Genomic DNA, 27,715 nt, shown 5'->3' on the forward strand with positions numbered 1-27,715 from the left:
ACAAGCAGAGCTGGTGTCAACCCTCAGCTGAAGACACAGTGGGTGTTTGTAGGTTAGAGCCGGTCAGCCCCCAAAACACAACACACTGCGTGGGGAGCTGCACCAGGCTTGCCAGGCAAGCAGAGCTCAGCACCACGTCCCTGCACCACAGCTTCCACTGCTGTTGATGCAGCGGGAGCCTCCGCAGTTGGCACAAGCAGTGTCCCCCCAGCTCCCCAGTACTTGCTTTATCCTTTAATGCAGTTTGCAACCTGTGCTCTGCTTCTGAGGGACTGTGAGAGGCGGCCAGGACGCCTCTGCCAGTGTTGGAGGGTGCCTGGGGGGCCCTGCAGCTATAACTGGTGTGAAGCAGCTCCTGGGACACGGCTCCTGCTGGCTCTGGTTGTGTGGGGCTACAGGAGCTTACGTGGTGCAAACCCTTCCTTAAGGAGAGCCTCGGCTGCCTGGCACACACAGCATCAGGGGTGACTCGGGGACAACGCACCTGCTGTAAGGGAGCTGGGTAAGGCGCTGCTCCTGCCCCTAGAATCGATCGCTCTTTTGATGCCAGTGATGGGGAAACGCATGAGACTGGTTTGACATTCCACATCAGCCCAGGGCAAGCAGGAACACGCAGCCTCCTGCGGCACCCAACACGGAGCACGCCTGTGCCTCTGCTTTGTGTCTGCTCCCACTGCCTGCAGCCCATGAGCAGCTCCTGCAGCGTCACGACTGCCGGTACCTGCTCTATGGAGGGGAATGGAGGCACGGAGGGGTTTCTGTCTGTCTTCATTCAATAAGCACCTTCCCTCTCAGCTTTGGCATGTCCCACCTCATCCAAGGAGCAAGGGGAGCCCCTGCCCTTGCTTGTTCCATGCACAGCGACCTCCTCAGTGCTGGAGATCCCACATCCAGGCTGGCCACTGAACACAGCCCTGCGCCAGTGCGGGACCTGCCGAAGCCACAGCCTCAGGCACCTCAAGGCCATCCCGGTTGCTCACTAAGAAAAGGGCTTTCTCAAAGCACAATCTCAGTTTCTTTTCCAACACCATGGCTAGAGGGCGGCAGGTGACCAAAGGGGGCAGGGATGGGTCAAAGTCTGCATTTGCCAGGGTGAATTTAGGGAAAAAGGATGGAAATTCCTCAGCGTGAAAACTGAGCAGCAGCAGCAGCAGATCAACAGAGCACAGTACTCACTGCTGCTGCTGCCTTTCCCTACCACCTCTCCACCCAGGACAGTGCGAGCCAAGCTTACAAGACCTGTGAGTGCTCCAGGCACTCCTAATAGTAAACATGCCCTTAAGCACTTCTTCCTTCCTAGGGCAGGAACTGGGCTGTTTGAAGCCCTTGACATCTCTTGGATAGCACAGGGTGAAGAAGAACAGACACGGAGCGTACTCGCTGGTTACACAGGACAGCCGGCACAGCCGCTCTCCCAGGAGGGTGCCCATGGGCTGCAGGCCCTCAGCTCCTCAAGGGTTGTGCTGAACTTACCCATGTCTGGGTGCACTGCGAGGTGCCCCTCTGCCCCTAAAGAAACCAGACGCTAAGGAAACAGGGAGGCATCGCTGCACAGAGTGGGCTTGGCACAGAACTGCTGGATGTGACAGGCAGGAGGGCAGGAATCCCCATGGACAGATCCTCCGTGGGATGGCTGAGGAGTACCCAAGTCCTGCCCAGCATCACCTCCTCCACTCACCGGGACCCAGGACCTCCGGAGCTGGCACTGGTTTCAACCAGGCTGGTGATGGTGGCACTTGAACCAGGGAGGTGGAGCCACATTGGCAGAGCGGGACCTTCCGCAAGTCTTGGGAGTAATTCCAGCCAAGACCATTGTTACTTAATGTGCTCCAGACTGGAGCAGGCTCTGGCTGCTCCCAGGTCTGCTCAATCTGCCTTATCCCATGCTGTGGTACAGAAAAGCACTGTCAGGATGGGATGATGGCAGGAGAGTGAAGGATGACTTGGTGCCCGCTGCTTCACTGAGCAGCTCTTTCCTCCCACCACACTTGGTGCTTTAGGAATACAGACCAACCCTGGTCAGAAATCCAGGCGGGCCAGAGACCTTTTTAGTTCTGGTCTTCCCGCTGCATTTCCAAGCCCTGTAACTGCAGCACTATGTATCTTCTCACAAGGGAGCCCTGTTTCACTCCCAGATTTTTCCTACCCTCACTTTCCCTCCTTCTCATCTCTTCCCATTTCTTCTCTCTGCGCTGCTTTACCCCATATAACCTTCATGTCCTTTGATCTTCTTGCTTCCTTTCTTCCTTTCTCCCATCTCCAGCCCTATTCCCCGTCTCACTGCTCTTGCTTTTCAGGCTCCTTTCCTTTATGCCTGCAGCACCCACCTCTGGCCTGGGGAGAGAAGAAGCCCTGTCCTGGCTGCTCTCATCGCTACACCAGGGCCTGGCACAGCACCGATGCTCTCAAGGAGCCTATTTACCACTCCCTCCTCAGCAGGTCAGTAATACTGACCTGGGATACACAGACCCTCACACAGGTAAGGTCTTGGTTTTCTGAGACAAGCCCGCATCTTAAATGAACCTCCGGGAGAGGTGTTTGTCTTTTGATGGCTCTGTAATTACCAAGCTTACCAGTGCATGGTATAAATAATTCTCTTTATTGGCAAGTTTCAACTATGTGCTCAGCCTATACAAGACACAATGATGCAGAAAGTTCGTGTCCCAGATAAAAGAGAAACATGGAGGAAAATGGGAGCTAAAGGTAAAGGATAGAGTCATAGTTTTCAAGTATTACATTCCATTCTGTAGGTGTTACAAACAGGACTGAGGCTTAAAGGAGGATCTGAGTAAGACGGCAATAACCTGGAGACAAGATGTCTGCAGCTCTGGTGTTCTCCTGATCCCACCTGGGTTTTAGGGCATTCCCTGGCCCAGGTCTGACCATTGACAACAAGGATCCAACAGTGTCACTGTGAGGCCCTCAGAGACCAGAACCCTGTTGGCAGGGTTCTCTGGAGACCTTTTGCCTTCCGAATGCCATAAACTACAGGATCCACAGAGCGCTTGGGAATGGCCTTTGCTGAGGTAGTTTGTTGGCCAGGCAAGCCTAAGTGCCAAATGAATTAGCTGCACGACAGAACATCCTCCTCTTTCTCCAGGTTCCTGACTCTTGTACATACTCTCTGCAGTAACCCAGCAAGGCTGAACGTCAGAATCCCAAAGGGAGGACAAACGGAGGTGAAGATGGGTCAAAACAGTTCTGAAAAGACACAACAGATTCTGCCCAAGGGGGCATGGTCCACAAGGAAGTGTAACACCAGTGCTTCAGTGGTTATCTGAGCAGCTCGCGGGGGGAGGCCCCAGTAAGAGAGTGAGTTTTGGTTTGACATCTCAATACGGTACCTTACAAAGATGTGTCATTAAAAACCATGCATTCGCCATCAGTGCTTCAGAAACAAAGAGAGGGCAGGGTGCAACCCAGCTGGGGGAAATGAGAAACGTGCACTGCAAATTCACCGCTAGTTTCTTTTGGATCCACATGGGAAGGATGCGGATTCCAGAGTTCACTCCCGTATTGATGGGGCTAAGAGGGAGGTTTCACTCTGGGTCCTCCTGAATGCTGGCTATGCTGCTTTTCAGGGCTGTCTCTGCAATGGTACAGGGAAGAAGATGATTTGAAGCCAAGGAGGTCAGAATTGGGGTTCATGTTTCTAGACAGCTGGAATGCAGATTGGCTTTCTAAAGCCTGGTCAGCCAGGAAGGATAACATACAATATTGGGTTCCCTGCCAATGGCAAAACCAACAGATCTGCCCATAAATTATCACCTCTTCAGTTTCTAAGTTAGCAGCTTTTAACCCATATCCCCACCGACACACACTTGCTGCAACAAAGCCCTTGTTTTGCTCAAGCAAACCATTAGTTCATCCTACTAACGTGGTAGCTCCTGGCTAACGATGTCCTCCCAGAATCACCCGTGCTGCTCACCCTACCTGCCACTCAATCAGCCCTAGAAGCATTGCCTTTGCTGGGCTTTGTGCAGCACTAAAACCACTGTTGGCCCCATGCAAAGGCCATGAGCTTACTAATGATAACACTAATTCTTCTCGCCAGGTCTCCTGGTCCCTTTCCCCCTCTGACCACAAGGCACCCTTCCAGCTGGTTAAATAAGAGATTGCAAGGAGAAGGAAGAAACCGCTTCTGCAGTCCTTACTCCATTTCTGAGCAAGGCAGCAGGGTGACTTCTTAAAGCCCTTAGCACTGGGCTGAGAGCCAGGACCGGCTCCAACATGAGCTTCCTCTGTGGTCTCATCTCCTCCTTTATAAGAGAGATTTAAAAGCTACTTATTTCCCACCAATGACAGGCAATGACATAAGAATTAGTTAATATCTTGATGGTGACTTGGAAATGCAAAACACCACAAGTTTTATTCCAAACTCACTCTATGTCAGGTATTACAGGAGCAAGAAAACAAACCAATCCAAACCCAGGAGACAAACCTGAGCTTTAAGCTGTCAATGAGTTTAGATTTCTCCCTTGATTGGAACCTCTTACAACTGCCAGAAAACTCCCATTTTCTTCTGTATTTAGCAAATGCCAATTCCCCTTCTACCCCATTGCTGCTAATTGGGCAGAGATAACCCCAAATTACTCCTGTCTATGTGGCAGCATCACTGCCAGTGGCAATGCTGGGAATGCTCCTTGCCTACTGACTGATACAGCTGCAGAGCCAGGAGGAAAAGCATCCAAACAGCCAGAGAGAGGCAGAACTAGCTAGTAGCATCAAAAAGTCTAAGTTAAAATAATTTCTCTGCCTGGTAATGATTAACTAAAGGCAACCTTTAACAGTCTGGAACACAAACGCTGTAACAAAAGGGACATAAAAGTCTATACTTTATCTACTCTGATGCTGGAGACAAGCAGATGCCTCAGAAAAGCAGTAATTCCTGTTTCAACATCTCCTGGCTGGTTAACTGTGCTCACATTTACATATGAATTTTGCTTCTATCCTTTCTTGAATTGGCAAATAAAACCAGAAGGACTTTCCAGGCTCCAGGCATAGCTGCTACCCCCAAATAGCGCAAGTGCTTCCAAGTGAGCTCAGAAGCTAACACCAGAAACAAGAACATGAGAACCATCAAGACAGTGCACCTATCCTTACTGCCTCTTACCAGGAACATACTCAATGCTTCAGAAGATGATGTTAAGAGTTACCCAAGTGGCCAACTGTAGAGAACAACCTGGCCAAACAGGCAGTTTCTCCAGGCCATTAAGTCACTGGCTTTCTAAAGAAAGAAGGCTAAAATTCAGTTTGGCTTTTCTCTCCATGCCTTGCAATGCTCAGTCCTTTGTTTCAATGCTATGGGTTGCTGGGCCAGTGCTGCCCTATAGGAATGCCCCCCACTGGTGACTAAGTTGATGCAAAGCCATTTTTAGTTTGATCAGTTTTGACATCACCGGCCTGTCTCCCTGCCACTCGAGCTAACTTTGCCTTCCAGCTCTGCCAGCTCCAGAACAGAACTCAAACATCAAAAGAGAGCGTCAAGGTTATCACAGGCTCAGCTAAGAACTGCACCTAAGAGTCACTTTCCCAACTACAGACAAATGTGAGAACTCGGGATATCAGTTCTGAGCTCAGGGCTAAAAATAGCGCACGCTCCTACAGGAGGAGCAACAGTCCTTAAGGAGCAGAAGGGCATCCTAAAGGAGAGCAAAGAAAACAGCTCCACGAATCCCACAGAAGCATACTTGGCAGCAAAGAGACTCTCTCAGGCTATTTAGTGTCTAGAGTATTCACCCCCTCTTGCTCAGAAATGCATCCTTGAAATCCAAAGCTTTTCTATCTTCCACTAGGAACAGCCCTGCCTCGCCACCCAGCGCATGCTCTCAAGGGCACTACACCAGGGACTCACGTTGTGTCTGTAGTGGCTCAACTCTGCTCCTACTGGAAGTAAAGGGAGTTTTCCCAGTCCTTCCAGTGGAAACAGGGCTTGCCCCAAGTGTTTACACGCAGTAGTGAAATGAGGCAGCTCTGGGACACAACCCTAAGCGACCAGAACCTGCACTCTAAACTGAGACAGAGCCCATAATAATAGGAAGCACAAGGCAAGCTCTGCTATCCAGAGTGAAAAGATTATACATAAGAGATGAGCTTAAACAACAGGATGTGTCAGAAGGTGATTTAGGTCCAACCAACTCGCTGTCTCTCATTCTCAAGTTCTGATCGGTCCATATCACAGAACTATAAAAGCCTTACCCGAGCACACTGCCAAATGCTCTTCTCTGGGTTACAAACACAGGAAAGAATGGGGGAGAAATGGCAACAGCAGAGACAAGCCTGGCAGATCCTCCAGGTGGGGCGAGATGCAGCACAGCAGGATCGGATCCTCGTTAGAGTTTAGCCAGTGGCATGGATGGTACATAAGCTATGGAAACTGTCCCATTGGATTTTAAAACACAAACACAGCAGAATGTCATCATAAAGAAGCAAAGTCTGTGTTAAAAAATTCTAAGGACACAGCATTTTCTCCAGTTCTGACACCTTTTTAATAGAAATCACTTGTTTAGGAAACAAATAGCACTTTTGTAGGTTTTTTTCTTTTTTACAATGTTTCTTACCTTGATCTCATTTGAAGTAACACTAGGAAGACCTCAATAGCTTTTATTTTCCTTTTTAATTTAAAAAAGTTGTTTGTTTTTTTTTTTCCCCCAGATACAAAGATTTTGCCCTTGCATAAAAAAACAGTGCCCAAAACGATGACACAAGGACTCACAAAGACTCACTGTATCTCACTGACACTATTACTTCTAATCTATACCATGCAAGGTCCCATCTACCTCTTTAATTAGACTGTCAGCCTGAAAAACAGCTTTTCTATTCCTTATTTAGTTCTTGTTACCAAAAGAAGAGAAAGGAAGTGAAAGAAAAGGACATTTCTCTGTTCAGTTCACACATCTGGGTCATGTGCTACTTTGTTCAGGATACCTTTGTTGTTTATAAATATAGAAAAGGGTTGGAATCTCATTTTCAAGTAATCGATGCACATTTTCTCTTGGGACACCTCCATCCAATGCTCCAAGCTGACCCTGGATTCCGGCCCTTTTGTTTTCCCATTCCCAACATAGGCTTTCTGGATGAGTGTGAGGACCCAAACCAATTCTGCAAAGCATGTCTTGTTTAATGTGAAGAATTAGGATTAACCCAAAGCTGTTGGGACAGTAGATCCTCAGCCTGTGCATGTGCTGGTTACTCAGTGAAAAGTCCATCTCCTTTCCTTTTGTATATCTCCTGTCTAAACAATAGTAAATACTGCTTATTTGATAGACTTGTCCCTTCTGGGCACTGGGATTTGATAATTTATATTTCTGGTATTTTTTGGTTTAATAGTACTGAGAGTTTAGAAACAGGAAAAGCCCACAGGCTCTTTGGATTTGTTTTTGTTTTCCCCTAGCTAAACAAACTGTTCTGCAAATAAGGATTTGAAACCTGCTCTCCTCCCTCATCCCTGCTCCTCACCCCGAACAAAAATAAAACAAACCTATAGTGGCTGTGGAGGCTGCTGCAGGCACACACTGGTGTAAAATATAGAGAGAGTAAATATATTATTTCACTTGGCATGGTGCTGGCAAAGAACCCCCAGCTGGCACTATTCATGTAACATGATCCAAACTTTGCATGTACACACAGAATAAGAAGGATCAATTGGCAAACTCCGGTGCCGCCTGGCACAAGCATCTTCACGCTCTCTCTGGAACCAAAGAACTAAAGAATTCTGCACTTTCCAGAAGAAATCCAGTTTTGCTTTACTAGAGTTTTCGTTATTTTGCTCTTCCTCCTCGCCGCCACCTCCCTTGGCTCCTTCTTTAACTTCACTGTGTTATTTAGTCTCATCGCCCTTGTTACAGTTCACCATGCAGCTCTGGGAAGGGGAGGGGGCTAAGGTGGAGGTGGCAGCATTAGTATTGTTAGTGGAGTCCATGCCGTTGGAGATGGCTACTGAATTGACCTCAGAGTTTATGGGTTTTGAAAGGTCGATGCCTTGGATGAGGCGGATCAGCTGTTTTACCTTGTCCAAGGAGCTGTGCATCTCCTTTTGTTTTGCAAGGATGGTATTCTTCATTTCCATGCATTTCTGCAGTGAGACAGAAAAGCAGTAATAAGTTCAAGCTTACGAACAAAAGAAGGCAAAAGAAGGAATATGAGATTCAAAGATTTAAATCTTCAGTACAAAGAAAAGGCTGCAGCTACAATTCCACTTTCCCAGCCTAGAAGAAAAAGAATCTCAGGGCTGTGTTCACAAGAGAATTCGTATGTGCAAGCTGGTCTCACCTGGTATGGCCCCCTTTCATCCCAAGGTGTTCTGCAAATGAACACAGACAGCTCCATCCTTTTGTGTTCCTTCTGAAGGGAAACTTCCAATTATATGTTCTTACTATTTTTTCTATTAGTTGCTGAAATTTCTTTAGCTCAGATCTGCAAACTCAGGCATCCTCCTGCAGCTGACTGCTGACTGTGTGTGCATGCTGCTAATGGATACAGCCTTTGCTTTCACATACATTTTAGCAGGAACACCACTTCCTCCTCTCAATAAATAAAGGGGCACTTGAAAAGAAAAACAAGCCCTTCCTCACTTGAAAACCTTATTTTGTGGCCACTTCTTTCTTTGAGAAGGGGTAGTAACCTAGCTAGCTCCTCAGTGAAGAGTCAGGGTAAGATAAAAAAGCCCACAAATGGTGTTTCAAGGGTGAAAAACTGCTTGCATCTTGATTTTAAAACTCTCAGAAAGGAGGAGATGGTGTCTGTAACATTCAGGTTCTTACATAGAGATTGCAACCTCCCTGCATTTTTTAAACCTCTTTATACTGATCTCCAGACCCTGATGGTTTCAGCTTTACTATTTTTACCCACAGCTCATGGCTGCATAAAAACGCCACAAAATGTAGAGCTAATGTGTCTTTTTGGACAGTACCAATGAAAGTATAAACAATAAATTGATCATACAAAATAAACCACTCTCCTTACCTACTGTTAATCCCCTCGTGTTAAGGGCTTCCATCTGCCTGGGTACATCACTGAGGAACAGTGCTGGTGCTCTAGGGCTGCTCAGGTTATGCCCAGCCACTGCTAACCAGAAGGTGACAGTCTAAAGAACTTTTGCCCAGCACCTCTCACCACTTTTTTGCTGACGATCATTTTATTTGTATCCTCAGCATTTACGGGTCTATGAACATGGGACACTTACTGTTGTTCTAACAGGCAAAGACAGATAGACCAGGAAGTGTGTCTGTATTTAAAAAGTCTGTACTCATGTACCCAGCCTTACAGATGCTGCCACACGAGAGATTGAAGTGAACGGCTCCAACTTTACACTGGCAACTCAAGAGCCTGATTTGCGTATTAAGGTGAGAAGAGAGAGCAACTTAAGATGTATGCTCCAACTACTGTGATAAACTAAGGTGGAAACTACAACTTCTGATTCAAATATGACATTATCTAATTAATATTATGCAGATGCATGTACAGTGTCCAGCTGCTAACTGCCAAGGAAACACGTCAAGAGCCTGAAAGTCAGTCATGAGGAAATGGTCACTTCTGTATTAGCAAGGTCTAGAAAACACACCAAGTCTGTAAATCTTATTACACACAGAGGCCCAACCATTGTTATTGAGGTAATAAGACACTGGAGAATTTGACTTCATCTAGTGCCCACAAACCATAGTGCTCTGGGTCATGTTTGTCATCTGCTGATATTTATTGGGCACTGTATGTACAATATATGGTCAGCATGGATCAGGTATAAATGACTCAGTGTATGTGTCTGTATTTCATTCCTGCTCCCCGAAGTCCTAAAAAGCAAAGGAAAGTGCTCACTCAATTCTCAGTAAATCCAGTGGAAGAAAGCTCTCGTACATGGAGTCACTCTACAGTTTTCCCTCTGCATTCTGGCACCAGAACTCAGGTGCAGAATTATTTGGGAGGGCAACACTCACCGTTATAGAATTGCTGAGCTGTTTGACCTTCTGCTCTAGTTGTTCTCTTTCCTGTTTTAAATCTGAACTCCATTTAAGTAGTTTCTGTTTTTCCTCTTCTTTTGCTGCAAAATGGAATATTAATCAGAGTATTTAAAATGTTCCTGTTACAAGAGCGGGTAGAGGGTCTAAACTGCTTCATGTAAAGAGAGTAATTGTGTTTAAAGTCAATTCAATAATATGTATACTGAATCACCCCCAAAATTCCACCTACATACACAAACATCATTTGCTAAGAAGGCTTAACAAATATTTAGGCTGCTATTTTCACTTTACTAGTGATTGAGGTTCTTTCCCTTTAATTTCCTTTTGTAAAGAAAGCACCATTCTACCCAATTCCTGAAATAACATCTTCCATTATTTTTAATATGATAAAATGAAAGTGAAACAAAAGTGTTGTTCTCCATTTTCCTACCTGCTTTATATGCAATATATGAATGAACAATTGCTAAAGTTCCTGGCCATGGGATTGCTTCTTCCTTCTTTAGCATCTGAAAGAAAAGTGTTTAGAGATTTAGCTCTAAGAAAGCAAAAAGGAGAAAGATGGAAAGACTGAGGATTTTCTTTTATGGCTATCATTAGCCTCAGCCCCGTTGACACGAAGCTTCACAGACCTGTTCTGAGATTTAACAGAGGGAATTATTCACAACTGTATTGTGGCTGCCACAAAGCAGGCCCGTTTCTCACAAATGTCAGCATTTTCTCAAATTCCCTCCACAGCCACAGATAAAGTCTGCTAATGAAACTGAACAACTTAAAAGAGGGACGAAAAGATAACGTATCTGAACTCAAACTTGCCAGCAGACATAAACATTATTTCATGGTTCAGACAAATTGCTGATCTTGGGTGTTCTGCGACAAAAGTTTTCACGGCAGGGAACAGTCTCCACACCATACATTCTAACATCACGCTTCCTGGCTAGTAAAACATGAAACCTTCCTAACTTCTTATCAGAATCATCTTAATAGAGTTGTCAAACTCTCTGTAAGGGGAAGCACCATCCTAACAAGCTTTGTATTGAGAGGAAGGACACGTATTTTTAATGACTGAATCAGAAGATAGAGGACTTGGTCACTTTACAGTGAAATTACTCAGATTTCCCCCACTAATTTTGTGGGAATCTGTCACAGAAATATAAAGAGAAGGGACAGAGAAGGTGACAGTAGGCAAGAGCAGGAGCAGGGAAGTGGTAACACTCCTTCCTCTCGTAACTACTGACCAAGTCACTTGAGTTTTGCATTTTCATGCTGCTGAACAGCAGGTCAGGCTGTTTTCTTACACTACCATCTGGCTAACTGAAGGTCACGTGGGTGATGAAGCAATATGCTCTATCAGACAGAACACTAACAGCTTCAGGCTGCTGATTATCAGCAATCCTTTGCAACTTCTGCAGCTCCAGTTAAGGGTTGGGAATACAACAGTTTACTTCTTTGTCTTGTAATTTCAATGCAATTATAAACAGAATGTTAAAATAGAATCTGTTCACTCCAGCTGTGTACTTTCAGAGAGGGAGCTGGACGGAAGAACCCCCAGACTGTTCACATATCCTCATTATAGTGATGATGGATGACATTATCAAAGACATCACTGAAGACAACCTCTCTGATGTTTGATTTATATGAGCAAACAGGGGCTTATATTTGCTCTATCTACTGAGGTAGGATAGTGCAAATGTTTCATTTATTTGTCCAGAAGAATATACCAGTAACTTTTGAAGAAATGAGCTTCAGATGAACAGCAAGAATTCTATGGGTCATAAAGAACCTTTCCCAAAAGCCTGCACGCTTTAGGCCAGAAAAAACACATGGGTTAACACATAAAGACCCCAAATCTGGGAGCAAGACCTAAGAGTTTTGTATTTGCATGCATTCCAATACAGGTAATTTGATGAAATTCACACAAGCCTTATTACAGATCAAATTGATTTGCTCAGTGTCGGGCTGCCCTGACCTAAGAAAGCCAAGTGATCTCTTTGTTTTCTTTAACACCCCAAAATCTTTAGAGTGCGTTGTATATAACTCTCTGTTTGTCTGTCAAACAATACCTGGTCTTGACATTTAGGACAGATCCACATGCCCTTGGGAATGGTTTTCAGAGGTGGGTCCAGACAGTCCAGGTGATAAACACGTGAACACGTGTCACACATCAGCAACTGCCCGCTTTTTCTGCAAACACTGCAGAAATCCTCATGGATATCGCCCTGTGAAATTGAGGGGAAGGGAGGAGGGGGAGAGAAAGAGAGAGAAAGCAAAAAGTGAACTTTCACCTTTGACATCTACATCCCAGCTGAATGCAAAGTTTACAGCACAAACTATTTCTAAGGGGATTCAAATTGGTCAAGCCCTTTCTAGGCTGTGGAACAGGAAAACCGGGCAGGATGTCAGAAACGCTGACATCTGTGCTCCCAAACACTCCCTCTGTCCTCCCAAGGCAAAATGTTACAGCAAACACTTATTACTATAGCTTCTCCTAACAGCTGTGACCCTGCAGCTTTTCTTCTTCAAGGTTCCCTCCTTACCCTGCCTTTTTTCTTTGCCTAAAGTGATGAGCTACCCACTTTCTTAACCCTTCTCATTTCTGGATGTAAGCCCATCTCCACTTCAGGAATGCTGATGAGGCTGTCTCTTGCCAGTAACAATATGTAAGAAACCCCAACTGAGTGACTTAAAAGAACACTGTCAGATATTTAGGTCACCTTTAAAAAACTGGAAGGAAAAGGTGTTGTGCTTGTAAATGAAAAAGAGCAGCATGAATTATGCTCTGAGACAATTCTTTCTACTTCACTTGGGTTACCTCAAGTCGCACCAAAAAAGCTGTGACTTGAAATTTTCTCATTCTCTATATAGAGTGGTTTATTTCATCACTAACAGAGGCTGAGAGCCAGGATGAAGGGACACCAAGAGAGGTTTTCTAAAGGGGTTTCTAAAAGGAAGAACTGAAAACATTACTGGAAGTGTCTCTTTAAAAAAAATGGATTTTGTTACTACTGCATCCCTATCAGAGAGGATTTTTTTATACAGCCATTAACTTCCCAGAAAGGCAAGTCTAGTTTTTGTCACTTTTTCTTCTCTCTCTCCTCCTGTTACTCCCACCTCATGCTTGGAGCAGTGGTGGTGTTTCTGTTTGCTTTTCGGATATTGGAATACAGAGGCACGAAAGAAAGAGCTCAGCATTCACAGAGGAGGAGAGGGGCACCTCAGCCGTCTCCTCTCACTGCCTGTGGGCTGTTCTGGCAAACTGACATGTTCAAGGCCCCACCAGGTCACTGACTTTGGTTGAAGATTCACACACACACCAGATCTGCAAGATCATGATCTTAAGACATGTGAATCAAACTGTGTATATATAGAATCACACAATCACAGAATGGCTTGGGTTGGAAGGGACCTTAAAGCTCATCCAATCCCAACTCCTTCCACTTGAGCAGGTTGCTCCAAGCCCCATCCAACCTGGCCTTGCACACTGCCAGGGATGGAGCAGCCACAGCTTCTATACTTCCCTTTTATGAAATATCAGTGTGTGCAAGGTTGCATTTTACCCTGTATAATCTTTCCATGTATGTGAATAAGTTTTATCAATTTGGAGGGATAGCAGACTTGGCTGCACATTTACACATTAAGATGCCAGGCAAGAAAAATGACACTAATCTCTACTATGGATAAAATATTAAACATATTAGAAGAATGACACACAAGCAATCTGCTCAGGTTTCTACCTCCCAGCTCTATTGCTGATGAGGCCTTTCTTCAAAGGGAAGGCTATTCTTCTCTTAATTCCCAAGGTTAGCACTGATGTCATGTTTTGTACAGGATTAATCTTCAGTGAATTTTCAGTGCCATGTTTTGGTTCTCGAACTCCCAGGGATCACTGAGAGCTGGGCTATGGTATTACTTCATCCTCTAACACCAAAGAGTTCCTCATTGTTAAGTGAAGAATTAAATAAGTGACATTTCATGCCTGTTCTGAAGTGATCTGTTTAACCAGGCTGGGAAGAACTACTTTTCCTCTATCATGTGTTCTGTGAGCATAAGGAAAAGGTGGCAGCAGGAGATGTTGTATAAGCTAAAACAAAATCCTCTGCAACCTAAGGACAAAATTAAGAGGAAAATTCTCACATTTTAGTAGAAAATCCTTGTTCTAGAGAATGAGATGTGTTAAGGTGGTTTGGTTGCCATACACTACACTGGCAGTTGATGAGTGGCTCAGCTGCAAAACTATTGGTGTGTTGAAAACCAAACCTGTTTTGTCTAATACCTTGCAGAAGAGACTGACACAAGAGACACCTGCAGTTGCTTCTTGAGCAAATACATTTACAAATTTAGACCTGGAACCTGTTAAATTCAACTGAATGCTGCAAAACCTGAAGTGACACAGCTGGTCAGCATGCAGTGCGGCTGAATGTGCTGAGATGACCACACACAGGCACAAAATCCACAGTCCTATTGGTAATGCAAAATTCAGGGCATTTCCTCAGAGTGAGTAACTGGCCTCACTGAAATCCCAGCCACAGTTCTGATTCCAAAGAAATGTCCCTGGTTTTATGGGCAGTTAATAAATACATGCATAAAGGGGAGCTGGATTTGATGTCATGACATGCACCCCACTAATCCCCATGGCAGGGGGGTTGGAACTGGATGATCTTTAGGTCCTTTCCATCTCTAACCATTCTACAATTCTATGAATCTCATGTTCTGGACCAGCTCTGTGAAGCCTACAGGCAGCCAACTTAGGCTATAGTAGAGCTCACTGAAGCTGCTCTATCACATGCCACAGGCTGAAGAGGCTGAAGAGTGATTTCAGAACAGAGACTGCAAAAGGTGATTTAACGTCACGTTTTGCTCTGTTTCCTCTGCACCAACAGACCAGGAAAATAAATGAAAGCTTTTTGGACAGCAAACAGTTTCATAAATGTCTAAAGCAGCAGGGCCTGGCTTTAGGCAGTAGAACTGAGTAATACAGCATCAAATCAGAAGTATATGTAGTTTTTGTGCTTGAATATGTAATATCTATACTTACAGAATCATAGAATAGTTGGGGTTGGAAAGGACCTTAAGATCATCCAGTTCCAACCCCCCCTGCCATGGGCAGGGACACCTCACACTAAACCATGGCACCCAAGGCTCTGTCCAGCCTGGCTTTGAACACCGCCAGGGATGGAGCATACTTGTATGTACATTTCACTGGAACAACATGGGAAAACTACTCTGCAACAGTTCATGATCATATAATTAGAGATGATCACAGTGTATGATATAAATGAATTAAGTTCTGAGTAGCAATAATAATTCTGGCATTTCCTAACTTTCCAATACTGACTTTACAATCTGAATGTTCTCCAATGTTCCTCTCAATTAAAACATTGTTTTGATAGAAAAAGTTTACTAATAAAAAGGCATTCTATGACCACAGAGTCAAACCATCACTGGAATAGAGATCTTTGCTACTATTGTGTGAGGGACAATCACACATAACCAAGTGGTTCACAGGAAATTGCCAAATGGAGAGAAGAAAGAAAAAGCAGTGTGTGTATGTGTGAAGAGAAGTCCTGGTCATTAGTTCCCAAGTTTTATTCCCACTTTCTACCCCTCCATCCTTATCACCAACCCAATCCCAAGTTCCTGTTTCATTCTCCCCTCAAAATTCAGCCCTGTCATTCAGAGAATGACAATTCAGGAGAAAGGCAAGAAGGCTGTACTGAGCCATGGTGCCAAGTGCTTGGCCCAAGTTGTAATTTTCATAGGCTGCTAAAGACAAAGATTACTCAAGAACTAAACATCAAATGTCCATTCGAAAGCCGCTATGGATTAGACTTTCTCAGCAAATTAATGCAAGAATACTTTAAAGATGGGCAAACTGCAATTTTCTTCTATATCTGTCTGAGGAACTGCTCAACTGTTTTAACTGAGACTTCTGAAATAGCCAACTCAGACATGCACTTGTCACGTTTTCATTTTAAGTCTCCAAAAGCTGGAGGCTGTAGCTACAGAAATTGTCTGTCCCATCTAGAATAAATAGATCTTTCTATATTCACATCATCTGCTAACAGTGTACAGCCTCTTCAACATGACATGGACTGGCCTCACCACTGAAAGAAACAATCCTGCCGTTTCTATATGCCCAGACACTCATTTCTGCCCCTGCATGAGGCTGGCACAAGAACCTGTGTGTCTATAAAATTAACTGTATTAGGGCATGATCTTGGCTAAGACTAACGATTTTCAGCTATGCCAGTTCCCTTATGCAGATTACAATGTGGCCTCAGATAGATCTGTGCTGGAACACAGAAGACGCTTAAGAGATAAGAAAAGACTGCTGGTGACAGTCAGGACAGCTCTTCTCAGTGACAGCACCAGTCATACACTGTGGCATGAGCATTTCAGTGTATTCTGTATTCTATATCCAATTAAGCTGCAAGATCCTTAAATGCGAAGACCCAATTCTGCCTTTTGTCTTCACCTCCAGCACAACTCATACTGTTGGTGTTTAAATAGACAGTCCTTTCCAAGCATTATATAGGCCTTTTCCAGCCAAGGACGCTAAAGGTTTTTACAAGTACTCCTAAGTTCTCAAAACGTAGATGGGAGAAGGAGCAACCATGCCAAATGTGTAAGTGGGGGAAGCCAAATCACAAAACAGGGATGTGACTGCACAAGGTTGTACAGCAACTTTATGACCGCATATTAACAGAAAACTACCTTCTAGCTCATGATGGCAATGGGAAACCACTTCTCTCTTTATGATTAGTAAGTAAAAACTGGAACATGTAATGATAGAAGATCTCATATTTACTCCCTTTCCAATATTTTTGCTCTTTCTGCAGGTTCAAATTTTAATAATCTATGTTTAATTAAAAAAAAAACCAATTAATGAGCACTTTGAACTCTATTTTCTACTTTTACATGTATTTTATATGGAATTCAATCTCAAATATTTCTGAAAAGTCTACCAAATTAGGCCAACTGATAGAAAATAGGCACTGAATGTGACTTTGGGATAAAACTCTTCCTAAAAGTTAAACCCACAAAAATGGCAGTGCTGTTGCATCTTTCTAAACTACATGACTTGTCTGTAAACATGTCAGAGATTTAGACATGATTCTAAAGGGGAAAGCACGCTACTGTGCTATATTAGAATATCCTCAGGTAAGAGAGAATGTTAATTACCTGCTATTTAATCTTCCATTGTCTCCTTTAAAAGACTTCTGTTGTCATTAATTAATGACTATTACAGCAAACCAGAGCCTAGGCCTAAGTACTATCCAAATTCAGAAACTTCAGGGCATTCGGAACTAGATTTGAATGCTACAGAAATTCACTACCCTTGATGTAGCTTGCTTCTCTCAAGACTGCAGAAAACAGGGCAACTCCTCATTATAGTGTTCAGACTGTTTGTACACAGGGGGAAAAGACTCCCAAGTCAGAGATGGAAAAGACCCCCCCACCACATCATCCAGTCCTTCTCTTGGGGCCTATGGAAAAAATGTGCTCTCCAGCATGTCTGCTAGCTGTTTGTACTGCTTACTCTCATCCCCACAGCTGGAGCTCCCACACGTTCTCCCTGAGGGGCTGTTGCACAGTCCCATTCATTTGACTGTCAGGAAAGGGTTTTTACAGTCAAGTGCTATTCTGCTCTCAAAAATGACTATATAAAAGAGAACCTTTTAATTTCACATACATATTCCCTGGGTATCAGAACTGCATCTATTTATTTCAGTGACTCAGATACACTTGTACAATTTCTATTCCTCTTACCTCCGCAGAACAAATACAGCTCAAAAGAAGCTGGCTTTTATTCCCTATTGTATGTGGCCAGCAGAGCTGGTGTCTCAGTCTATGCATTTACAGTAGTGCAAGTGCATAGATAAAAATAGAGAGAGTAGCCCACCTCCTTCTTCAAGCCCATTTCAAATGGTTTGGCCTCAATTATATCGAATAATATGTTTAAAAAAGGGGAGGAGGGGATACAACTCTGACTCAGATTGCAGAAGGAGTTTGGAGCACTGGTATGAATAAATACACAATCACCTTTTTATTTTTAAACTGTGCCCACAAGCACTTTACTAGAAGTACACAACTCCAGAGGATTTGTGTGCAATGAATCCTTTCACCCATACTCAACAGTCACAATACACTTTCAGACAAACCATAGTGTCTGTCCCTCCTTTATGTCATTTTGGACCTATACAGTGACTCAGTCCAATTCTTCCCACACTATTTTATCTTCTAAAGTTTATGACCTTTAATCTTTTTCATCATGTTTTTGCAAGAAATAGAAACAATGAAATAACCGGATAGTTCTCAGAGACTTCAAAAATGTTGTGCTTTGAGTAGCAAATCTTATCTTTGAATTAACTTAAAGACACTCACTTCCTTATGAACTGCAATGATACGACCAGATTGCACTCCAGACAGATTTTGTGATCTGACCACAGGGGTGATGTATTTAGCTACACCAGCACACCAGAACTGCCAAACCAAGTGCTGCTCCTGGCTGTTGTGCATGACCCAAGCAGTTTCCCTCCTTCTCTCATTACAGAAACATCACAACTTTTGTTATGAGGGTCTGTAAACAATACTTTTTATTTTCCCTTTCCCCCTTTTTCATGGATGACAGATTCAATTCAGCTTGACAAGATCTCACACAGTGCACAAAGGAAATGAACTCATCTAGCATGCCTGGTGTCTCCCAGTGTTTCAATCCACTGGAGGATTATAAATACAGGACAAGAACGTAGGTGCAGGAGGAGAAGGGAAAGGTTTTAAATGAACACTGGACTGTTTCACTACGCTGAATCGGGACAAATGCTGAGTGAGCCTAAAGAAACAAAATCTGTGACCATTTTCCTTGTAGCTGTTTCTACTTTGTAAAAGTAACCCCCTCCCCAAGAGTTACTTACGTCTGTGGAGCTGGGGCTAGGCAGGGACACAGGCTGAACAGCTGCGGGAAAGGTAAATGTGGTCTCTGTCTTTTCATTTTCGGGGGAGTCAGGATAACTGGACAGAGGGGACGTGGGGGTCAAAGCCCCGAACCCCAGCACCGTGTTGTATTTAGGTGGCCGACCTACACATTAACAACAGGGAACACACAAAAAAAGAAAAAAAGAAAAAAAAAAGAAAGGAAAAATGATCTTACATACCTTGGGCCAGTGGTCCTCATTGGCTAGCGTGAAAAAGGAAATGATGTAGCACAGAGAGGAAGTTAATATAAAGGTTACAAGTGGAAGGACAGAAGCAAAGATTTAAACATTTCTTTTTCAGAAATCTTTTAAGTAGATTTTGCAAGGAAAGAACACTTAAAAGATGCATTTCAGAAGGAAATAGAAATAAGCTCTGTAGAGGGTCAAAGAATCACTGCCACGAAAGCAGTGTGGGAACACTTGCCACTCCTAGAAATGAGGCTATTCAGTTTTTAGGGGAATCATGTTGGCATCAAAGCTAGAGAGAAGCTACAATACCTACTACTAAATCCCTTCTACTGTTATCCCACACTTCCCTATATTTCTAGTGCCAGCATAAATCTACACAAAGGTTAAGTCCTTTATCAGAGGCCAGCACTCACCAACCCTCTCATTTTCCTCCCCTTCTTTTAAAGCCACCTACCCACAGATCAGCACTTTCTACCCTACTGTATATTTTCTTAAATGAGGCTCCTGTTGTCTGATCTGTAACTACCACCAGTTGTAACCACCACCAGTTGTAACCTACCACTGGTCTTCCACTGTAAACCCCCCCAAATTGTCTCTCTTTCTCAGACTCAGTTCAGTATGTTTGATCATGCACAACTCCTATGCAGTCTTTTAGACCAGCAGAAGTGCAAAATGTGTTTATAACCACCTTCATAAAACTCTGTCTGCAAAGCAGCACAGCAAAAAACCCCAGTATGTAACCATCAATTCCGCCTCCCTTCTCCAGGGTAATTTATGGATATGTAAACATAAAGGAGTTAGAATCTAGGAATAATTCCCCAGACTTATGTTTACAGATTGTCAGTCTATACCTATTGACATGCTAAACCTTGCATTTAAGGTCTGGACATGTTCCAGAACTAAGTATGTCCTTGGAAACGGATTTCTGATAGTGATGCCCATGGCTGAAATTTCTGACATGCTTAGCACCACCTAGAATTAAACTAAGGCTCTCAAGGGCACATGCTTGCATAAGCTTTTCACCTCATACACTGCTACCCCAAATCACAAAACAAATGTATACACCCAAATCCTTTGTCAGCTGAAAAACGTGTGCTACTAATTTGGTGCTGATGCAAGGTATAGGCTCACAACAGGGTGTGAGGAAAAAAAGGAAGTATAATAGCAGTCAGTATGCAAAAACAGGCTAAGAGAGCATCGAGTACAAAAGCATGCTATTGTTTTCATTGATATAGTAATTGTTCACAATGATTTATAAAATAGAATTAAGAAATCATCACCAGAAGAAGGAACATTTCCTTATCCACAGAGTAAATGCAAACCTCTCTCTCTCAAATCTATGTCACATCATTTTAAAAAACACATTTAATGTTATTAGAGGATGGCAGTAGAGACTGATGTCCTTTATGTAAAAACAGCAGAGCTGCAGAAGTGTCAGATTTGCCACACTGCCTGCTGGACTGAAGAGGCGTATCAAGCAGAGCATGTGTCAAATGAATATTTGACCTTGCAGCCAAAACCCAAAGATAATGGAAGTGGTCAGTGTCAGGTAGGACTGTGGGGTTTTTAATCTGGTTGGTTACTTCTTTTTAGGCAGCAAATTCATGAGTAGAGAAGGTATCACGACTCTTTAAGGAGTGCAGAAAATCATCAATACCAGGGAAAGACTGTCATATATGTGTGGTTGATGCCATGCACAAAAAACGTACGTTCTCTCCTGTGCTGTTCTGACTCATCTCTTTGACCATAATCTAAATCCTAAAATTTCACGTGTTCTACTGAATAACAGTGCACACCTATATGAAAGATCATCTCTCATTTTAGGACAAGGGGCACTCTGCAGAAAAGGGCTCAGTATAAGCACAATAGCCTTTCTTGATCAAGATACATTCTTTTGAAGGCCCATCTCTAATCCCAGTAGGGAACAAGACTTTTGTCACACTAAGTTTCCTCTCCACAGACACTTTTTCCATAACCACCTTCTTCTTGACAGTAACAATACAATCTAGTTATTAACAAGAGGATCTTGACAGCAGCTTTATACCACTAAATGATGTTCAAATATCTTACCTTTCACTTTGCTCTATTGTTTTGGTTTTTTGTGTTGGTTTTTTTGAGAGAGAGAAACTGAAATGAAACCTTGAGCTGCCTAACAAAACCAGCTATGCTAATCCCTAGAAGCCATGATCTTTGTCTACCAAAAAAGTACTAGAGGGTCCTTCTTTGTTTTGCTCTTCAGATCAACAAGAGCACTGCAAAAGTAAGATGGAAGAAGAGGCATACAACAGGGAGAGAGGTCTAAGTATACCTCACCTCTTTTACGTGTCCCAGGATGCATTGTGCTGTTCAGGTACGTGACTGCACTCTTCTTGCGCTGCAGGGAAGAATATGGCAATTTATGTTGGCTACCATTTTTAGGCAACAACTCTATGCAATAGTTGAGGAACAGCACAGTAGTACTAGGTGAGATTACTGGCTGTTCCGTTTTCTGAAGCACAGCTTCTGAAGCACAGCTTCAGAAAGGCTAGCTTTTTTACACTGCTTCTGACATCTGGATTGCTTCAGGCTTATACACAAGCTGACCTAATGGTAAGAATAACACACGCTACCATTTAACAGCAGCTTTACATAGGAGAAGGCAGAAAAAGAATATCCCAATGTATTTGCTATTGTAAAATCTGAAGGTTATATCACTGCAATGGCCTTCTGAATTACAAATGATATCTACACATTGCCTGTCTAGTTAGAACTGAGATAGCTTAGGAGGCAGTGCCCTGGTTTCAGCTGGGATAGAGTTAATTTCCTTCCCAGCAACTTGGCAAAAAGACACACAAACTCAGAATGAAAATATCAGCTTCCCCAGCAAAAAATTAATACCTCAGGCTCAAAGACTGCTCCACTGTACACTGGATTTGCTGTTGTTCTTCTTTTCCTCTCTTGTCGCTTACTTTGGATTTCTTGTAAAACAAAGCATTCAGGTTAGAAAACAATGGGTCTCTGAAATTATATGAAGTCCTTAGAGTTCAGTTTGCATGTGAGGAGAGCTGTGAAGGCTTCTACAGAACACATGCTGGATATAGGTAACTTTGGTTTACTTCTGATTTCTAAAGGTTTGAAAACTAAGAGTTTATCAGGAATACAAATACAGTGCTCAACAAACTAATGAAATGATTGCCATCTTCTTGCCAAATACTCCATGACTAAGACATTTTAAACTCATGGTCAGTGTAATTGTGATTTAAAATCAAAAGCCTCTGGCCACACTGTTGAATCTTAGTAATAAAAGCAGTACAGAAACATGCAAGCCATTGAAATGTTAGGCTGTACTTCACTGTATAAGATTAAGGAGTTCAAATTCTAAATCAAATTATAATCTATTAACTCATTCAGTACAGATTTACAGTCCCATGCAATTGTCCCTGGGGTAACTTTGCAGCTGCAGGGGTTTCCCAGAAAGCAATGGGATTGTCACAAATTTCTTTCCTTCCACTGGAGGATGCACCACTTTCTTTACAACCGCTGATCTCCACCGCATAAGTAACTGCTTTGTTTCAATGTAATAAGAGCAACAAAAAGTTATGCCCAACAAAGTAAGTTAGACTCAAGACTACAGACATCCGGAATGTGGTATATATATCACAGTTAATCCAATTCAGAATGATCAGGAAACAGGGAGTTCAAGAACCAACTTAAGATATTTTCCCTACCTTCCAGATGATCATGAGTAACTAGTCCCAGAGACACCATGAAGGCAAGTTTCTGTGAGGGGGTAGAGAAAAAGATCATGACAAGTCCAACCATTAGGGTAAGCTATGTCCCTTAGTCCCTCTAAATTCAGTTGACAGGTATCTAAAGAGCAATAATGTAATTGGGAATACTTTGTTTCTATAAATCGCTGTTTATTCAGATGTCAAACTGCTTTACAAAAGATAGACAATAGTCATATTTTCTAGATGGGAATCTAGGCTGAGATATAGGGAAATGCCAACAGGTCATGATCAACAAGTTGGCAGAGCTGGGAACAAGAAAGCTGGTCCTTTACTTAATGCTCACACAGTAGTCTGCTTGAATCCATCTACAAAACCAAATGTAGTAGAGCACTTAGCTTTAGTCCATTCCAAAGCTTTGCATGCTGGAAGGGCTTTAAGAAATAGCCATTCTGGCCACTCTCTCCCCGCAAAACCAACTGGACCTAAACTAGAATAAAACCCAGGCAGAACATGAACATACATGACTCTTTCCATCTTGCTCACAAAAACAGAAGCATTTTATAAAGCAAAATAAAGACATTTCTGCAGCATTAAAAATAACTCCAGAAGTCTAAAATCTCAAGGAGTGGAAATCAACACTGTAAACTACACCTCCTGGTTGAAGGAAGTATCAGAAGCCAGAAGCATTCCAGGACTGAAAAAATGCAATGTATTACATGTATTTAGATTTCTTATTCTGTAGCCTTATCAATTACTGCTGTCCAATAGGAATGTACGGAATGTTTAAGTTAAGGAGTCTGGAGGGAACAGAGGGGGAAAAATGTTCTCTGAAGGACAGAGTGTTTCCTTTATAAAAGAAAGCTCTGGGTGTGTTCTGATACCTGTGGATTTTCTTCTCGTTTTGGCTTCGGCGCAGCAGGTGGAGTAACTGTACGACTTTCTGTTTGCTTCTCTTCTGCTTCCACATGTGGTTTAATAGTCTGAAAAGGAAGGGTTTATTCAGTGATAAGAATGACTGCTTTGACTAATAAAGAAAAACAAATACTTTTGCAGATAGAGGAGAAAACCAGTTTAAAGGCAGTGGTGTACTAACAAAGACTCAACTGAAGAATCTGACATGAGAGGAACGTTAAATAAGGTGTTTTCTTTTAACACAGGATGATAAAACACCCTTCTCTAAACTCATGCAGACACGCAAGCAATAGAAGTAATCTTAAGAGTTAACTCCATTACTATACAGTATGGGAAATCTTATCAAACACTTCAAGAGAAATCATCCCATGGAAGACCCCTAGGTAGAAACCATTCTGCACGGCACAAGCATTTTCTAGTTCTCACTCCTCAGTCTTCATATTTCATAGAGTTATGAATGGCTCCAAACCTTGCTGACTCCTACGATCTCACATGTTTCTGAAGCTTTTTTCTTTTCTGAAGTCTGCAATGGTATCACCAACCCTGCATGACAATCAACCCGCAGCCCACGGCACAGCTGCTGAGGCTGCAAGCTGAGTGAGGTAAGCTACAAACTTTTCTCCTTTATGGTAAGGAGAAAATATACAGAAAACCTGATGTATTATTAAGCCACCACTGTTCGTCTCTATGTTTTTCAACAGTTGAATTGCCAGTAATTATTTGAAGAGCAAATGAATATTGCTGACATCAAAAGGAATAGGCATCAAAAGTACAGTATTGTAGAAGTACAACTTTAGATCACACAAAAAGGGCACACATTGCTGAGTGACTTGTGGAACAGCCTGAGGGTACGCATGAACCTACTCCATAGAATTCATAAGCAGAACTGAGCACGAGCGTATCTTTCATGCCCATGCTTATCACAGTCCCCATAGGTGACTTCAAAAGCAGAAGGTAACTTCAAGGCACATTAGTCTATGAAAGAGTTATAACTGAAACATATACTATTATTATTTATCCAAATTACACAAATATTCTATGTTATAATGTGTTATATAGTACACAATATTATAGTATTACTAACAGGCCAGGTTGGATGGGGCTTTGAGCAACCTGGTCTAGTGGAAGGTGTCCCTGCCCACGGGAGGGGTTGGAACTGGATGAGCTTTAAGGTCCCTTCTAACACAAACCAGTCTATGATTCATTCTATGATTCTATGATATTATATATGAAAGAGTTAAAAGTGAAACAGAAGACTGCTTTACTTGAATTGAATGGAAAGGACCGTCAGCTGCAATCCACACTAGCTTAAGTAATGTCTTATTTTATAAAAGTCTTTCCAGGAGAGAAACTTTAAAACTAAACATCTAGAATTCTCTATTTCTAAGGGTCTCCTTTCCACTCAATCAGTACAATTTAGTCACAGGGAACTATCAGTCTTCAGAAGCTGAGTGAGGCTATTTTGCCTCCAATCACAAGACTACAAGATCAAGGAAGAAGTTACTGCATTTATTGCATTAAATACCTCTACAGTTCTGTGTAATTTTTGCCTTTCACGCAGCCACCCTTTGATAAAACAGAAACACAGAAAATATTGTTCCAGTGTTTCTTAAAGGCTCAATATGAACACGGTGTTCAGTTTGCACTTGGTCTCCAAGATACCAGTACAGCCCTGCAATGTAGCTTGCTTATCAACTACTGAAGCTAAGACAGTAGGGGGAGCATAAAAACACTGAAGCATGATAAAAAGATTCCAATGACCCATATTAAAGAAAATGGTAACTTCTACCCCAAGAACTGAAAGTCATTCCATAATTTGCACTGTTGTTGGAACATGAATATCTCCACTACATGGTCGTCAATCCTCTCCAAACCAGCACAGTAAAGCAATAAAGCAAAAGGTATGTTTCGTTAGTACATGCTTTCTGATCTGTACCTGTTTTTCAACGTTTGGTTTGCTGATCTGTACAGTCTGAGGCCCAGCAAGCCTGGTACCCGGTGCTGCTATCACGATGCTGGTGAGCTGTGCCATAGGGAAGGTTTTGGCTATGGTTGCTGTCTGCCCGTTAACTACACGTACAGGATGTATTGAGTTCTGAGAGTTGGGTAAAGAGGTGGGTGTGAACTTTGTTGTCAGCATCACAGGCCTCTGAATAAGCTGGGGAGCTGCAAGCATTGGAGGAGGTGCTGGGGCAATAGGAATGTTATTCTGGGCAACTGGTTTAGGTCGAACCTACAAAAAAAGAGGTTAAAAAGAGAGGTTTTAATATATCATTATTTCAGGTTAACTTTTTTACTGATTCTTTTAATTCAGCCTATATTTTGTAGAATGTTGCTTTATTTTTTTACAGAATGCAATTTTTAGCATAGTGTCCTAAGGATGTTATGAGAAGGAAAAACACATTTTCAAACCTACTTGCATAAACCCATCTGCATATGGAGTCACTGTCCCTGAAATGGTATCTGGATGCATAGACACTTATACTGCATGTTCATTGCCCTGTGCCATATCTGTATCTAAATCTACATCTTGGTTCTGCAAGCCAAAACATTCACATCATATTTACAGGCAAAACTGAGGCTTTCCCGTTCAAAGTGTGTCTCAGGGCTTTCTACTGAGCCTCCAAGAAATCATGAACAGTTGACTGTGCCTTGAAAGAAACAGTAATTTTTTTCAGCAAATACCTGTTACCTTTGTCAACTCTATACATTATTTAGACACCTGCACAACCAATCTTGCTAAGCAACGAAATTGTCAAGATTATACATTAATCCATCATGGAAAGTGCTAAAAGCCACAGGTAAATGCAGTCATTGCTCTTTTCTTCTTTCAGAAGAAAGAAAAGAGCCACAAGAATCTTCCAATACTCCACCACTAATACTTTCTTATTTCTTACCCATTGTTAAGTTTGTACTTATCACATCATTACAGAGAACAGAAGTAGAATACATTACTCTGAAAAGAAAGTCTTTTTCCTCATTTGATTCCTGTTGTCCTATCCACCTTTAATACTCCATAATGCATTTTATCATGGAAAACTAGGTCACATTTCAACAGCTCTTACCACCCCCAAATCTTTACCAGATACCAGCTTATATTTTCCTTTTTATTTTTGTAAAAGATTTAGACTTTTATTCACAGCACCACATTATTTCTTACAAATTCAGTAGTTCCTCCATATGTTTTTTTCAATGAAGAAGCAATCTGTGTCTTTCCCAAACCATGAAAAACAAGTAAACCACAAGTTTCACTGCTCAGCTGCAAACAGAAGTCACTCTCTGTTGCAACACAGGAATACTTGGGAACAATCTAGAGACATCTTCTTTTTCCTTCTTTGCTCATGAGCTGCAAGCAACAATTACAGCAATTTAAGGCCTTGGGCGATGCTTTGATTTTGACAACATCAGTTCTGTGGGTTCACTTCATTTGGTGTAAACAGGATCATATATCATCATCATACAAATTTCATAAACAGACTCATGGAGATTGGGAGGCAGCTCAGGAGGTCTCCAATTTGACCTCTTGCTCAGGTCAGGGCCAACACTAAATGCAGACCAGGTTTTGGTGAGGGTTTTGTCCAGACAGGTCTTACAAAACTCCAAAGATGGAGCTTCCACAAAGACTCTGGGAAGCCTCTTCCACTCCTGATTGTCATCAATGAGAGAAATGTTTCCTTATCCGCAGTCTAATCCTTCCCTGTTCCTAGTTTATGATCATTATCTATAATTCTGCCAAGCACTGTCATCTTCTTGCTAATTCCCTTGTTGATATTGGAAATAAAGCTGCCCCCAAAATCTCTTCTCCAAACTGAACAAGCCTAGATCCTTCAGCCTTCCCTTGCAGGTCTTATATTCTAGTTGTGTCCCGATCCCCTGTGTCCCTCCCAGCTATTTTAATGGTTTCCCTCTCCTGGATTCATTCAAATTTTTCAACTAGGGAGTCCAAAATTACATGCTGCATATCAGAGCCAGTTTT

At 42.6% G+C, this 27,715-nt stretch overlaps 1 protein-coding gene across 5 annotated transcripts in view; it reads right to left on the reverse strand.

The window, feature by feature from the left end:
• Window positions 1–6,266: 6,266 nt before the first annotated feature.
• PHF21A (PHD finger protein 21A) overlaps window positions 6,267–27,715 on the reverse strand; it is a gene marked incomplete at its 5' end in the record, with an annotated part of 98,157 nt that continues 76,708 nt past the window's right edge. For 3 of the 5 annotated variants that reach the window (XM_080618872.1, XM_080618873.1, XM_080618871.1), the window contains 10 exons: window positions 6,267–8,074; window positions 9,933–10,036; window positions 10,387–10,462; window positions 12,017–12,172; window positions 19,109–19,131; window positions 21,431–21,491; window positions 21,995–22,074; window positions 22,825–22,876; window positions 23,709–23,807; window positions 25,676–25,972. In XM_080618872.1, coding sequence (XP_080474998.1) covers window positions 7,820–8,074; window positions 9,933–10,036; window positions 10,387–10,462; window positions 12,017–12,172; window positions 19,109–19,131; window positions 21,431–21,491; window positions 21,995–22,074; window positions 22,825–22,876; window positions 23,709–23,807; window positions 25,676–25,972 — 1,203 coding nt within the window. In that variant the 3' untranslated portion in view covers window positions 6,267–7,819. Of the gene's footprint in view, window positions 8,075–9,932; window positions 10,037–10,386; window positions 10,463–12,016; window positions 12,173–18,868; window positions 19,033–19,108; window positions 19,132–21,430; window positions 21,492–21,994; window positions 22,075–22,824; window positions 22,877–23,708; window positions 23,808–25,675; window positions 25,973–27,715 lie in introns of all 5 variants that reach the window. The other 2 variants (XM_080618870.1, XM_080618869.1) reach the window with 1 other exon arrangement.

The sequence above is a fragment of the Psittacula echo genome (assembly GCF_963264785.1).
Source record: "Psittacula echo genome assembly, chromosome: 5".
Lineage (NCBI taxonomy): Eukaryota > Metazoa > Chordata > Aves > Psittaciformes > Psittacidae > Psittacula > Psittacula echo.